The 14,176-nt window shown below is 47.9% G+C and overlaps 1 protein-coding gene across 2 annotated transcripts in view; it reads left to right on the top strand.

The window, feature by feature from the left end:
* Positions 1-12,852: 12,852 nt before the first annotated feature.
* The window catches only part of BICD2 (BICD cargo adaptor 2), a 109,059-nt gene continuing 107,735 nt past the window's right edge, over positions 12,853-14,176 (top strand). Inside the window, exon 1 of one of the 2 annotated variants that reach the window (XM_085073179.1) lies at positions 12,853-13,297. In XM_085073179.1, coding sequence (XP_084929305.1) covers positions 13,058-13,297 — 240 coding nt within the window. In that variant the 5' untranslated portion in view covers positions 12,853-13,057. The remainder of the gene's footprint in view (positions 13,298-14,176) is intronic. The other variant, XM_085073180.1, reaches the window with a different exon arrangement.

The following is a 14,176-nucleotide window of genomic DNA, read 5'->3' as shown; positions in this document are numbered from 1 at the left end:
GGAGGGATCCGGGACAAAGACTGCAAGTGCCGGTCCCTCTGACGGTTTCAGTGGCAGACGCAGCCTCAGCACAGCGCGCTGATCCAGCCGCTTTTGCGTCGACGCAGCAAGTGATTTTACCTGATGCTGTGCCAGTGAACTCGGCAGGGACACCCGATGTCCCGCCTGTATCGTTGCCATCCTCTTGCCCCTCCCCCAACCCCACCACTATGCCATTTCTCGGCACAGGAACTGCGTCTGGTCAGACCCCATCATTTGTGATAGGGCTTGCAGATAGCAAGCCCTACTCTGACGATTCGGACAGCAACTTAGATGGGATGCTTCCTCCTGGGTGGAGGCTTGTGCTGGCAGGGCGGCAAAAGAAGCACTTGCTTCTGAGCAACCCTTGGAAACACCGGAACGGCGTGGAGCCATTACGCCCACGGGACTCCCTGCATTTCTGGGAATCAGTAAAGCAGGGCGCACTGGAGGCGGGACATTATGAACTTATAGAGAGATTAGGGTCGCCAAAACAATGGGAGAACCGTGAAAAGGACCTGTTGGCTGTTACTGCAGATCAAAGTGATGCTAGCTTCCTGCAAGGAGCCGTTCAGGCTTTTCCGGTGTTTAAGCCTGACCTGAATTTGGATGAGAAAAGCAGGCATGATGTCACTGCATGGAAGGTCATAAATGATCTTTACTCAAAGATAGCAACTTATGGCTTCCCTTCGCCTCATGTTATGCAAATTATTAGAGTAATAAATAGTGATCTGCTTGCTCCATTTGATATTTCATATTTGACTCAAGTCTTGCTTCACCCCATGCAATATGCAGTTTTTGAGGACAACTGGAGAATGATGGCTGAAAAACAGGTGAGTCAGAATATGCAATATCCTCCTGAGGACCATAGGCGCACGATTGGGGTTGACATCCTTATGGGTAGAGGACATTTCACTAACCCCAATGTCCAAGCTACTTGGAATCCTCGGATTCTGGAGCAAGCCCAAAGGCTCAGTATGGGAGCCATCACAAAAACTATGGAGATGGTCGCCCCACAAACACGGTATTCAAAAATACATCAGGGGCAATCTGAGCTTTTCCTGACCTTTGTAGAGAAGCTAACAGCTGCCTTGGAAAAGCAGGTGGAAGATGATACATTGAGACAGATAACTTGTGCTAAGGTGCAGGCAGACAGTTCAAGGAAATCCGCCTTGGCTGCATTTCTATTGCCTGGTCAGGAACCCCCCTGATTAGGGACAAAAACAGCCCAAAGCTGGGAACAAATGGAAATGAGTCAAATCAAAGCAGAAAGGAGATCCGGGGACTGAGACTCCTCAATGTAAGAGGTGTGGTAAGCCAGGTCACTGTTCAGACTATTGCAGGTCACAGTACCATGTAGATGGTCGATACCTGTCGGGAAACGTGAAAAGGGGTGCAAAAAGGGGGATTTTCCCCCATCACAACAGTTCCCCCAGAACAGGGCGGCGGCACAGGCCTATCCAGTCAATGTGGAGATGGCACCCAAGGCTCAGCCTGAGTCGACGCCTACACCACAGCAACAGTCATCCTAGAGTCTAGCGATGCCCATAGGGTTCCCTTGGATGTGCATGGACCCCTAGATCAGGGATTCAGTCTGCTGCTTGTGGGAGGGCCTGATGCTACCAGCCAAGGGATCCTTGTTCTTCCAGAAGTTACAGATGCTGATTTTACAGGCCAGATTCATGCTACGGTTTCCACATCAGATCCCCCCGTCACTATCCCTGAAAAGATTCACATTGCTCAATTGTTGCCTTTTGAGTCTTCTGTTCCCAGGGTAGACCAGCAAGTTGGTGGAGGTAACAGCACTGAACTGCCGGGACTTCCACAGGTCTACTGGACTGCTGCCATCTCTAATCAGAGACCACAGATGACATGTACCCTCATCATGCCGAAAGCGCATCAGCACTGAATTTGAATCCAAGGTTTGATTGATACCGGTGCTGATGCAACGATTCTTCCCTCCCCTTCATGGCCTCCTTCATGGCCTTTAGCCCCTGTGGGATCAGCTATCACAGGGCTGGGAGGAACCACACAGAGCAGATTGAGTAAGCGACCTGTGTTGGTGAAGGACCCAGAGGGACACATGGGCTCAATATGGCCCTTTGTTACTTCAGCTCCAATTAACCTCTGGGGACGGGATGTGTTGGCAGCTTGGGGGGGCGCAAATCATGACAAATTTTTAATAGGGGTCACTGTGTGCAAGAGCGCACCGTATTCCATGCTATCTCTTCGATGGCTGACCAAAACACCCATATGGGAACCACAGTGGCCCCTGCCAAAAGACAAATTAGTTGCCCATTGTCAGCTGGTTCAGGAGCAACTGCAACAGGGACACATTAAGCCTTCTACTAGTCCGTGGAACACCCCTGTTTTCGTAATTAAGAAAAAATCAGGGAAATGGAGACTGTTGCAAGATCTCTGAAAAGTTAATGCAGTGATGGAAAGTATGGGGAGCATACAGCCTGGCATGCCCTCACCTACAATGATTCTCACAGGGTGGGAAATCTTGATTATTTATTTGAAGGATTGTTTTTTCACAATCCCTTTGCACCCCAATGACAGACCAAAATTTGCCTTTACTGTGCTTGCAATTAACAATGTGGATCCTGTAAAGAGATTTCAATGGAAAGTGTTGCGTCATGGTATGAAAAATAGCCCGACTATCTGTCAATGGTATGTTGCTAAGGCCTTGTCCAGAATCTGTGAGCAGTTTCCTGAGGCACTCTGCTACCATTATATGGATGATACCCTTGTAGCAGCATCCACCCAGGATGAGTTGCAGAGGTCACAGCCTCGACTGCTCAATGCCTTGCATTCCTATGGGTTGCAAGTGGCTCCAGAGAAGGTTCAACAGCAGCCTCCTTGGAAATATTTAGGAGTCAAAATTTTGGATCAAACCATACAACATCAAGAGGTGCAGTTTTCAGACTCTCTTAAGACTGAATGACGCCCAAAAATTGCTGGGTATCGTCAATTGGTTACCTCCGTATTTGGGACTAACCAATGCACAACTTTCCCCACTTTTTAAAATTTTAAAGGGGCACTCTGATCTAAACTCTCCTTGGAAATTGACCCCTGAGGCATGATGAGTGCTGAATGAGATGCAGCAAGCTGTTTCTGCTTGTCAGGTTTATCGAGTAGATCCCTCTACTGATATCACTGTTTTCATTACTGCTCCAGACCTCCATCCTACAGGTATCATTGGCCAGTGGGACAAACAATGGGATGACCCTTTGCATATCCTGGAATGGGTCTTTTTGCCCCATCAGCCAAAAAAGACAGCACCCACATTGTTCGAATTGATAGCTTGCCTGATAATCAAATGCCGTTATCGGTGTTTACAATTGATGGCAGCAGATCCTGCAACGATTGTTGTTCCGGTATCATGGGACAACTTTGAATGGAGCCTTGCTAATAGCACTCCTTTGCAAAGTGCACTGCAAAATTTCTCAGGGCAGATTGCTTACCATCTGCCCAGCCACAAATTTCTGCAGCTGGCAAATTCAATCAGTTTTACATTGCAGCCAAAGAACAGTTGGGTGCCCGTTCATGGACCCACCATCTTCACGGCCGGTTCTGGGAAAACAGGAAAGGCCATTGTCACCTGGAAGGAGGGTTCTGAGTGGCAAGTGCTGAAAAGCCACAACACAGGCTCTGCTCAGTTGGTTGAATTGAAGGCAGTTGCCATGGCTTTTCATCAGTTCTCTCAGGTGCCTTTGAATTTGGTCACTGATTCTGCTTATGTAGCGGATATAACCAAACATTTGCATTGTTCACTTTTAAAGGAAGTCAATAATGTGACTCTGTTTTCGCTATTGCAAACTTTGTGGAAGGCGATTCAAGTTCAAGTGCATCCATATTATATTTTGCTCATTCAAAGCCACACCAAATTATATAACACCGGGTTTTATAACAGAAGACAATGCCAGGGCCGACATGTTAGCCAACCCTGCATGGGTGGCACCTCAGCCTGACAAAATTGCACAAGCCAAGGCATCACACAATTTCTTTCATCAGAGTGCACATATTCTGCAGAAGCAGTTTCAATTGATGCCAGCTGAGGCTTGTGACATTGTCAGTGCTTGTGCTGATTGCCACAGACTCGCTGCACCTCTGCAACCGGGGGTAAACCCCAGAGGCCTAAAGGCCTTGCAGCTCTGGCAGACAGATGTGACACACATCCCTGAATTTGGCCAATTCAAGTGTGTGCACGTGTCTATTGACACTTTCTCCTCAGCTATGTGGGCAACTGCTCATACTGGAGAAAAGAGTCATGATGCCATTGCCCATTGGAAATTAGCCTTTTTGGTCCTGGGCGTGCCATCTACTGTGAAAACCAGTAATGGTCCTGCCTGTGCCTCGCAGAAGATGCAGCAGTTCTTACACCTATGGGGTGTAGACCATAAATTTGTGACTCTTTGGATCAGACTCTCTCTGGCTTCTTCCCCTCCAAATCTTTATCCAGATCTGGTGATGAAAGATGTAGCTTATCCTTTGGCCAGCCTATAATTTCTCCCAATAGAAGAAGAAAGCAAAAGTCTAATTCTATTTTTGTTTGTATTTTTGCCAAGTGTTTTAGTGTTTTAGACATCATGTGGAGAGCCCCCTGTGTGCTAGGAAGAAAGCAAACTTCTTCCCATGCGCAACATTGGTGGCCAGTCTGGGGAGCTGACCCTATGGATGGAGGATCTAGTCTCACAGACACTGCTCAGGAAAATCTGCATCATGTCTGCACTAATCTTTATGTGGAATGAATTTCATTTTAAGCAGCAAAGAATTTGACTGCTGAGTATAACCATGTGCTTCTGTAGCACGGCACAACTGTTTTCTATCAGACTACACGAGGACCCATTCTGGTTTTTTAGGCAGGTGTCTGTAGAAGGGACCTGGCTCTTGCTGTACACCACTGAAGACAGAGCAGCTACATTTGTTTCTATCCAGAGTGATTACTGCTTGCTATGCAGCCTGTGAGTGTACACCCAGTATCAGTACAACCAGCACCAAAGCACCCAGTACCAATACACCCCACACCAATAAACGCAGTATCAATGTATCCCACATTGATACATCCCTGACACTGCTTTGCAGACATGCAAAGGACACATAAATCTGCAGTAGCTACAGAATGTGCCCCATTAAGGTCTAGCTCTTTAAATGGCTGCCTTTAATCAGCAGTGATTAATTTGCTGCTCTGCTTCTTGTTTTCCTGAACCCTCTTATGGGGGCTCTTGAATGAGCAGTGAGGCAATTTATTATCTTTTGATTGTGGATGTTAATATACATCGAAAATGCTGCCTATGTCAAGATATTAGTTATTCTTTATTATATGTCAGCTTTTTTTCTTAGTCACCTGGGGTTGCCTTTCTTTTTGCATTTTGGGTTTTGGTTGATGGGGGGTTTTGGTTAGTTTTGGTCTGGTTTGGTTTTGTAGCAGGTGTTTTTAACCCGTGATGATCCGCGAGAGAGAGCAAGCAGCAGTCTCAATGTGAGATATAAGCAAGCTCCATTTTATTTCAGCAAACGAGAAACTTATATACTGTTACAGATGTTTCTAATTATAGTTACACACGTATCTGCAGTCTGTTCTCACATATTCAGGGGATTCTCCTGGTGACTCCCTATCTTTTCTCATAACACTTCTGACTCCTTATCTTTTCTTATAACATTTTTCTCACAGCCTAGAAACACAGCTGTGGTTCCCAGGTTTTAGCTTCTCATGACACTTTACTAGGATTTTTACTGAGGCCTGCCTGTGCTGAGGCTTTGTTCAGGCCTGCTCAACTAACACAAGTTTTGCTGGAAAGCTGTGTTTTCCAACAAACCCGTTCTGGAAGTATTATCTAAAGGCCAGAGCAGAGGGAAAAGCATCATAGGATAACGATGAAGGTATAAGTCTATTTATTTCTATCAAAATGTATAAAATAGGAACCTACTGTTACAATCTTAAATCCCCTCAGTAATATCTCTGAATGCTAAAGGTGAGCCCTGCCTCAGTGTCAGCTGCTGACATTGATCACTATGATAAATGTTGCTTCTATATAACATTTTAATAGGCATAATAGGAATTCAATTGGAATTCACATTATTAGTAATTAATACAGGAATTATAGTAGATATTGGTGAAATCTGTGAATTCCAAAACTAAGTGGAAACAGCATTTTCCAAAAACCAGTTCCATAATTCATTAGCTCACTTCTAAAAGCACAGACTAATTAGCTGGGTCGCACCTTGTTTTCTTTACAGTCCCTCTATCAGTGAGCTGGCTGGCAGCTTTGACCCTGCATGCCATGCGTCTGTGCTTCTACCTCTTCCTAAACTGCAGGATCTTTTCTGTCAGCCCGCATAGCTTCTCCAGCCCTCTGCCCTTCCTTTTTTAAACTTGATCCTCTTGTCATGTAGGGACCTTGTACTTAGATAACAGAGGAAAATACCAATGAGCTCAGACCTACCGTGAAGTATTTAGCTGATTAGCTTTTAAATTAATTTAATTAATGCCACAGTTGGGTTCTGGTTGGTTTTTTTTTAAGGTTTTCCTTAATTTAAGCTAGAAAGTTGGCGCTGAGGAATACTATGTTTAGAAGAGGGCAACAGCCATTTTGTGCCTTGGGGAGCTACTGAGCAGCACCATGGGCATGGGAATGCATCAGCAAGAGAGGAAATTTCCAGCTTGGCTCCCCTGATGGGGGAAAATGCTCAGTTTTAAACTTATTTATCACCTATTGAGTGGCATTAAGACATTCAAAATTGATTAGATTCTGGCCTAGGCTGAGGTGCTGCAGAAGTGTGCTTGCTTGGAAGGAGAGAAAAACTTTTGAATGTAACTTTTAACATGAGCCTTGCTTTGAATCAAAGGCAGATCTGATGGACTCCCCAGACTCTTGCTTTATATTTGGAAAACTGGCATTGCCAGGAAGATGTTCGAGCAGTGAGGAAATCATCTGACTGCAGAAATGCTGCCTTGCCATTCCTCCCACGTTAGGTCTTCAGCAAAAAGGATGGAGGTGCCAGCAGCATTCTGGGACTTTGGCACATTGTAGGGGGTGCACAGATGATGTTTAAAGGCACCAAAGCTGCTGTCTCACATTGGTATTATGAAACCATCCTCTCTGGGGCCAGAACTCTGACCCACTAATTTTACTCATGTCACATCAATTTGGAGTAATATAACAGATTTCACTGAAATGTCTGCTGTGTGTCACAGGGCAGGCTCTGTGACAGCAGGCTCTGGCTATGCCTGTCTTGCTTCAGTGCTGATGAGAAGAGTGAAAATATAAAAACTTCTTCTCTCACATTGGTGGAAGTAGAGTAGTGTGGCTAGCACAGACCTTTCCTGTGAGAATTCTTCTCTCTCTTCTTCCTGTGTTTTATAAACAAAGATAAAGTTTGGATGTTATTAAAAACAGTTTCTCGGGATGTGGACAGTTCAGGCCTGGCCAATCAGGCCTAGGGGGAGGCTTCGAACTGACCAATCTGGGTGACATTTGAAAAGTCTATATAAGATGGAATTAAATAATAAAACCTTCTTCTTGATGCCACACTTTGAACCTGGGTCTTCTTACTCTGCTAGCGGCTCAACAGCGACAGAGTAGATGTATTTCTTACTTGTACAGAGAGAAAAAAGCAGTCCCTGCCGAAGTATGTGCTGCATTTCTGTGTGTGCACAGGTATATTAGTCCCCTCTAGGCAGCCTTTGGCACCTGGGACCCTTTGGAACTGTAATAAGAAAATGAAGATGGAAAAAAAAAGAAGTATTTCAAGGATCTGCTTGGTTATACTGGTTGTCGGGGGTTGAGAATTTCTTCCCATTCCTGTTACTAAGCAACAAATAGTTAGATGTTTAGAGTGATCAAGTCTTTTGTAAAAGACAAAAGCTGGGCTTGGTCAGGGCAGGGTAAGGGTAGAGCCAGCCCTTGGAACTCTCTCTGGTGGTTCGGACGCTGAGGAGAGAGGCTGCTCTTTTTTTGCTCTTCGCCTGCGACCAGAGGGAATCCAACTGTGCCCTGTTTTTTTCTCTTCTCCTAGCTGGGTGAGCTTTGATTCAACCTTTCTCCCCACGGGGAAGGGCACGTTTTCCCCCGGGCTGTGTTTTCCTGCAGCTGCTGCCGGGAGAGCCCTGCGGCCTCTGCTGCCTGCCCCCGCCCTCTGCCGCATGAGACCGCGGCGTCTGCTGTGACTGCAGAAATCCTGACTGCCTCGCTGGCCGGGGAGAGAGGGAGAGAGAGAGAGAGAGAGAGAGAGCCGGCGCCCGCCCCTGCTGCCCTGCTTTCTCGCTGCTCTGAGCTGTTTCGCTGCCCTGTGTGCTTCTCAGCCTGCCCGCCATTGCAGCTGCCGGACGCTGACCTGACCCTGCGCCACAGCGCCACCTGCAGCCGCTCGGGAGTCATCGCACCTGCCCTGCCCGGCCGGGAGCTCAACAGCGCCCCTGCTGCTTGCAACCGTGATTACACCACACGGGAAAAGGCTCGGCAGCTCACAAGTCATCTGCTATTGGTTTTCTGATTCTAGTTGTTGTTGCTATTATTGTTATTGTTTGTTTATAGATACTAGTAAAGAACTGATATTCCTTTATTTCCCATACCTTTGCCTGAAAGCCCTTGATTTACAAAATTAAATAATTCGGAGGGAGGGAAAAAAATCACATTCTCTGTTCTAAGGGAGGGTTCAACCTCTCTTGGCAGACACCTGTCTTTCAAACGAAGACACTGGTACACCCCAATGTGCAGGCTCTTATTTGGCTTCAGTTTAAACATGTGCTTAAATGATTTATCTAAAATGAAACAGGCTTGGTTAAAATCCAAATAAGTGCATGTTTACCACATCAAAATAGAGTAAGTAACAGTGGCTCCTTTACTGCTTGTCAGTCAGATTTGCAAAGGTGATTTAAAAGGGAACATTGATGGTCAGATAAAAGGCTGGTACCAGAAGTGGTGTGGTTGCACTGCTTTGCCTGCAGTTTAGGAGTTTTTGAGAGACTCCATACCTGAAGATGTCCCTGTCCATGGTAGGGGGGCTGGATTAGGTGGCCAAGGTCCCTTCCAACCCAACCTGTTCTATGAATCTAGTCTATGATTCAATGATTTTCTGTAGCATGAAGCACAAACATTTTGCTGCAGTTCAGCTGAGAAGAAGCCAATCCCTTGGACTGACCTGGCCCTTTCTGCAGACATACAGGAGAGGCTTCCCCAGGTGAATGAAACCAAGGAAGAAGAGTGCTGAAAAGCAAGAGATCTGCAGAAGCTTTGCAGACAGCATGGTCTGCAGAAGCTGCAGGTAGGTCAGAGGGCTGTGCAGTGGGGAGAAGGAAAAAAAATAGGGAGGTGTTTGAGAAGGGGAAATATCCTCCTTTCCTCTCTGGCTTGCTCCCTCCTGGTAGAGTGAGGAAGTATCCTGAGAATCTGCTCCTCCTATACCTAGCAGATGGTGTGCCAGACATACTGTTGTTTGGACAGGCCAGTCATTCCTCCTTCAGCTCTCCTGCAGTGGGCCAAATGCTTACCAGGCTAGTATATCTGACTGTTCCAGCCAAGATGCGATTCCTGCGGCTGCTGTATGCTTCCAAATCCAGCTCAAGCAATCCATCAAATGTCCAAAGTTGAGTTGGCTCTTTCTCCTGATGCTTAGGCATCTTAAGAATTTGGTTTTGTGGCAAACACTCCAGTTCCTCTGATAATTTCTTGTAGGCAGATGTTACCTCTAGCAGCTTTCTGCCAGGAACTCACCAAACTCTTGCAAATAAATATTTTCAAAGCACCTGAGTCTTTCAGGTTCTTATTTGGAAGCATGTTTACTTTAAGAACTGTCATTGCCAAACATCTAAGCAGTCCCAAAGTGTTCTCACCCCTAAAGTTTTTTCTTTAATAGAAAACAAGAGAGGAAATTTGGAACAGCTTGCTAGGGTTTCTTATGACTGTTTCAGGGCCAATTTAAAGACTTTCTTGTTCTGCTGTTCGCTATAGCTGAGCTGTATACAAATGCAGTGGATAAAAGGAGATTGAAATTATGATGTCCTGTACCACCCTAATTGTGGTGCATGTGGACTTATCCAAAGTAATCTATTAAAAGAAAGACATCTATAAGGAGTTTCCTGTCTGCAGTGACCCCAATTTTAGCACAGGTTAGGGTGGTTTACACATTTAGATACCTGAATATTTTTCAGCATTTGATTATCGTGCCTACCTGCTTTGGGATTGGGACTCAGGTTAAATAAAACTAGCATTGCAGGGTGTTGCCTTTGCTATGACTTTTCCACTAGGGAAAAATTTTTCTGTAGGTTATTTCCACAAGAAGAAACACTACCCAAATTTATTTTAGCATTTAATATGGTTCCTGTATGATTCTACTGCTTTGTTCTCAGTGGATAGCTTTAAAATGTGAACAGAAAAAAGAAAAGCAACCATCTCCAGCTGTTGTATAAGTCCATATCACCAAAATACACTTGGCCATGACACCTTGAATCAGTGGGGTGGCAGCTAAGCCTTTGCATTGACGGAGTTTGAGGACAGTGACTGGAAGAAATGGGCAGTGGTCTCTGGCTGTGCTCAGGAGGAGGTGATGGGCACTGGCCGGGCTGTACTCCTACTCAGTACAGCTTTTATTAGCCTGCATGTTTACCTTGAAGAATGATGAAAACCTTAACTTTGACAAGTGACTAGTTTTACGAAACTGGGCAGAAATGCTTTTTAATTAGCTATTGCAATATTTATAATTTCTGCCTTTGTATCTTGGGTAGTTTATAAAATAACAAAGTGTGAAACCTAGCAACAAGCTTTAGTTTTAGAAATGATCTAGAAAACAAATTACCCAGTGAAGTCCCTTCTGCTATGACAAGTTGAACAGCTCATCCCTATTAACCCACCAAACTGATCAGATCTCACAATTCACTTGCAATCCCAGAAATATTCAGAGTGTGAAATGAATCTGTGTCCTGAGAGCAAGTCATTACATGCAGGTTTCAGTTTAGGAGAGGGAGGAGCACTGAAGGGTAGCTAATGTGCTTGAGCCCAGAGTTGCAGAGAGCACACAGAATGAAGGCTCAAAAAGTATGGGGTGAAAGAAACAAGCCAGTATTTATTATTAAAAATATGTTAATGATGAATCGGTGGTGAATGGGTGAGACTAGCAATGCTACCTGTTTGGGTGGACAAAAGAAAAACATATAAGGCCATGAAGAAATCCTAATAGTGAAAAACAGTGTGGAGGAGAGCTGTTATTTTCCTCACTTAGCGTTATAGAAGAATCACAATTTTAAACCCCCTAAAAACATTCAGTGACAGTCGTGATGGTACAGAGGTGCATGAGAGTGAAAATGCCTTTTCCTGAGAATTCTAAAAATAAAAAACTAAAGGAATTTCACATGTACACTGTAGGCTGAGGACACTGATTTGCTACTTGTAAGGTCCAGGTGACAGAGTGTCACATCAATGCTCAAGGGACAAACACATCCCTGCACTTGATGCACAGGGAACTCTAGGCAGTGTCAGGGCCTTGAAGAAAAATTGACTGAGGCAGCTTCATGACTAATAGGCAGCATTCAGCCTTTACACAGCTTATTAAAGGGATGAGGGATATGTGCACAGGCAGAAGTTCAAAGTAGCTTGGAAAAACCCTGCAGCTGTGAGTAAATACATTGCTTTATGTTTGAGACCTTGTGGAGTGCTAAAACATACGTGTTGTTTTCATTATTCTTGCTATTTGCTCACAAGTTCATTACCAATTGTTTTTGACACTGGAAGAAAGTCCAAGCTGCACTTGCTTTTATGAAGACAGGGTGAAGCTGCAGGGTTCTCCTGACCATGGGAGTGAAGCATCTCCCCACCCCTCCAGGGGCACACACCCCCCACCTTTATGGGGCTGCTTAGGAATTGCAGCAGTCCAACTTATAGAGGTTTGTCTCTGTTTAGTCTTCATTATGTTTTAAAAATTAGTTCTACCCGTGGTGCCCCAATGAGTGTGCCAGTCCCTGTGCCTCTGCCACCAAACGTGCCCAGTGGGTGTAACCTGAGGCAAAGGCTGATGGCACTTTCCTCACAGGCGAGCAAATCCTTTCCAGACAGCACAGTAAAGCTGCCCAAATGTCACGGCTGGTCACGGCAGTGGGTCTTGATGCGACTATCCCTTCTTTAATCGGGTAGCTCAGCAGGAGGAGAACACCATGTCCCGGGGCCGCGGTTGTCCTCAGGATGAGGCGGGGAACATGGTTTTTTGGTCTCTGTGGGTGGGCGGAGAATGCCTTGCAGCACGAATTCCACTTCTAGATGCGGAACACCGGGAACAATGAGATGCTGGCAGCTCTCGGTATGGCGTGGGGCTGGTGCCAGCCTTCTCCTGTGACCTTCTCCCCTATTCATGCTGCTGTGGCACCGCTCGCCACACCGGGACATCTCCCCCGCCACGCTCAGGTGCACGGGCCCCATCTTTTATACAGCACCGATCCCAGCGCCTTCTCAAACCCGCCCCGAAAGTCCTCGTGAGCGCGGTCCGGGCCGCCAGGGTGTGTGCACGGGCTGTGTGCACGGGGTAAGTGCTCGTGGTCCAGGGGTCTGTGCCCGAATCTGTGTTAGGGGGACATTAAGGGGTACCCCGGGGTGCGTTTGCTGCCGGGCCATGCCGCCCCCTAGCACCGCCGGCCTTGCGCTCTGACCGCCCGGCTACCCGCGCCGACCGGCAGAGGTCGCGTTATCCGCACCCCCCGCCGGCGACTATACTCGCCCCTCGCGGTGCATGGCGGGAGCTGTAGTCCGGCCGGCTGCACAGCGCGCGACGCTGCGACGGCTGGGGACTCCCGATCCCAGCGTGCCGCGGGGCGCCTGCCCGGCCATGCCTTTTGAATGATTTCACTGCGCTCGGCGCTTGCCGTGGCGGGGGGAGGGATTCAGGGAGGATCCGCGGCGGGAGCAGCGCGTGCCGGGCCCGTCGATGGCGGCCCGAGCGGGTCCTGTCGTGGCCGCCTGCGGGCCGTGCCGCTGTTAGGAGCGGCAGACGGCCTGCGCGTTCGCCCCTTCGCCCACCCGCCTCGGCGGCCGGCGGACCCCCCGCCGACATGTCGCTGGTCATGGAGGAGGAGGAGTACGCCCGGCTGGTGATGGAGTCGGAGCCCGAGTGGCTGCGGAGCGAGATCAAGCGTCTCTTCCAGGAGCTGGGCGAGACCACCCGGGAGAAGATCCAGGCGGCGGAGTACGGGTTGGCAGTGCTGGAGGAGAAGCAGCAGCTGAAGCAACAGTATGAGGAACTGGAGCTGGAGTACGAGACCATCCGCACCGAGATGGAGCAGCTGAAGGAGGTGAGGCGGGGTGGCGGCAAGTGGGCGGCGTGGGCCCGAGCGCTGCTGTAGCGGGTGGATGGGCGAAGGCAGCCGGGAGCGGTGGGAGCGGGGCCGGTTTGGAGTCCGGGGATGGCAGGTTGAGGGGCCTTGGGGCTGCTGGGGGGCGACCGGCGGGTTCCCAGGCTTCGGCCTGGCTCCGAAGTACACAAGTCTGTGTACTTGGCGTTTGCACACTTCCCCAAAATGACAGCTGCGAGGCGCCTTGCTGCAGGCCGGGCCGGGAGAGGGAAGGGATGGGAAAAAAAAGGCCTTTCTGCCCCGACCCCTGCTCCTGTGAAGTAGGATGTGGGAGGGAGGCGGATAAACGCTTTTTTCTCTTCCCGTTCCTTTCCACCTCGCGGTCCGGTAGGTAGGCCGCCCCAGGGCTGCTGTAGGGCGGGGAGCCGGGCCGGGGTTGCCCCTCCCCGGCGCTGGGGCTGCCGCCCCCACACCCCGGGAGGAACCCGAGCAGGCGGAGGGGGGCGAGGGCCGGGACCAGGGTGCGGCGGCGGTGCTGTCATATGCCCGCTTTTGTGTGGAAGGAGAAATCTTACGTTGGTGTTAATTACTTCCTCAATGGCGACCACCACGAAAATAATACAGCAGACTTTAGTTCACATAGCTTTGTTTTGGCGCAGGTCCCGCCGTTGGCGTATTTTTTTATTACTTTATATTTCAAGGGAAATTCCAGATCTAATCTGTACAGGAGAGTAAAGTTTGTGAGAAGAAACGCTGTATTAGGCAATTGGCACATTAAGTTTTTCTCATGCAAGGTCTCCTCTAGGTATAGAATGTGGGAAAAGTGCTGCCCGGGGAACAGTCAGAGAATGCAGACTGGTAGTTTGCGCTCCTTACGAG

The sequence above is a fragment of the Lichenostomus cassidix genome, chromosome 12 (genome assembly GCF_008360975.1).
Source record: "Lichenostomus cassidix isolate B80296 chromosome 12, HeHo_3.0, whole genome shotgun sequence".
NCBI classification, from domain to species: domain Eukaryota; kingdom Metazoa; phylum Chordata; class Aves; order Passeriformes; family Meliphagidae; genus Lichenostomus; species Lichenostomus cassidix.
The sequence above is the reverse complement of the archived record's forward strand: the minus strand, read 5'-3'. Positions and strand labels throughout refer to the sequence as shown.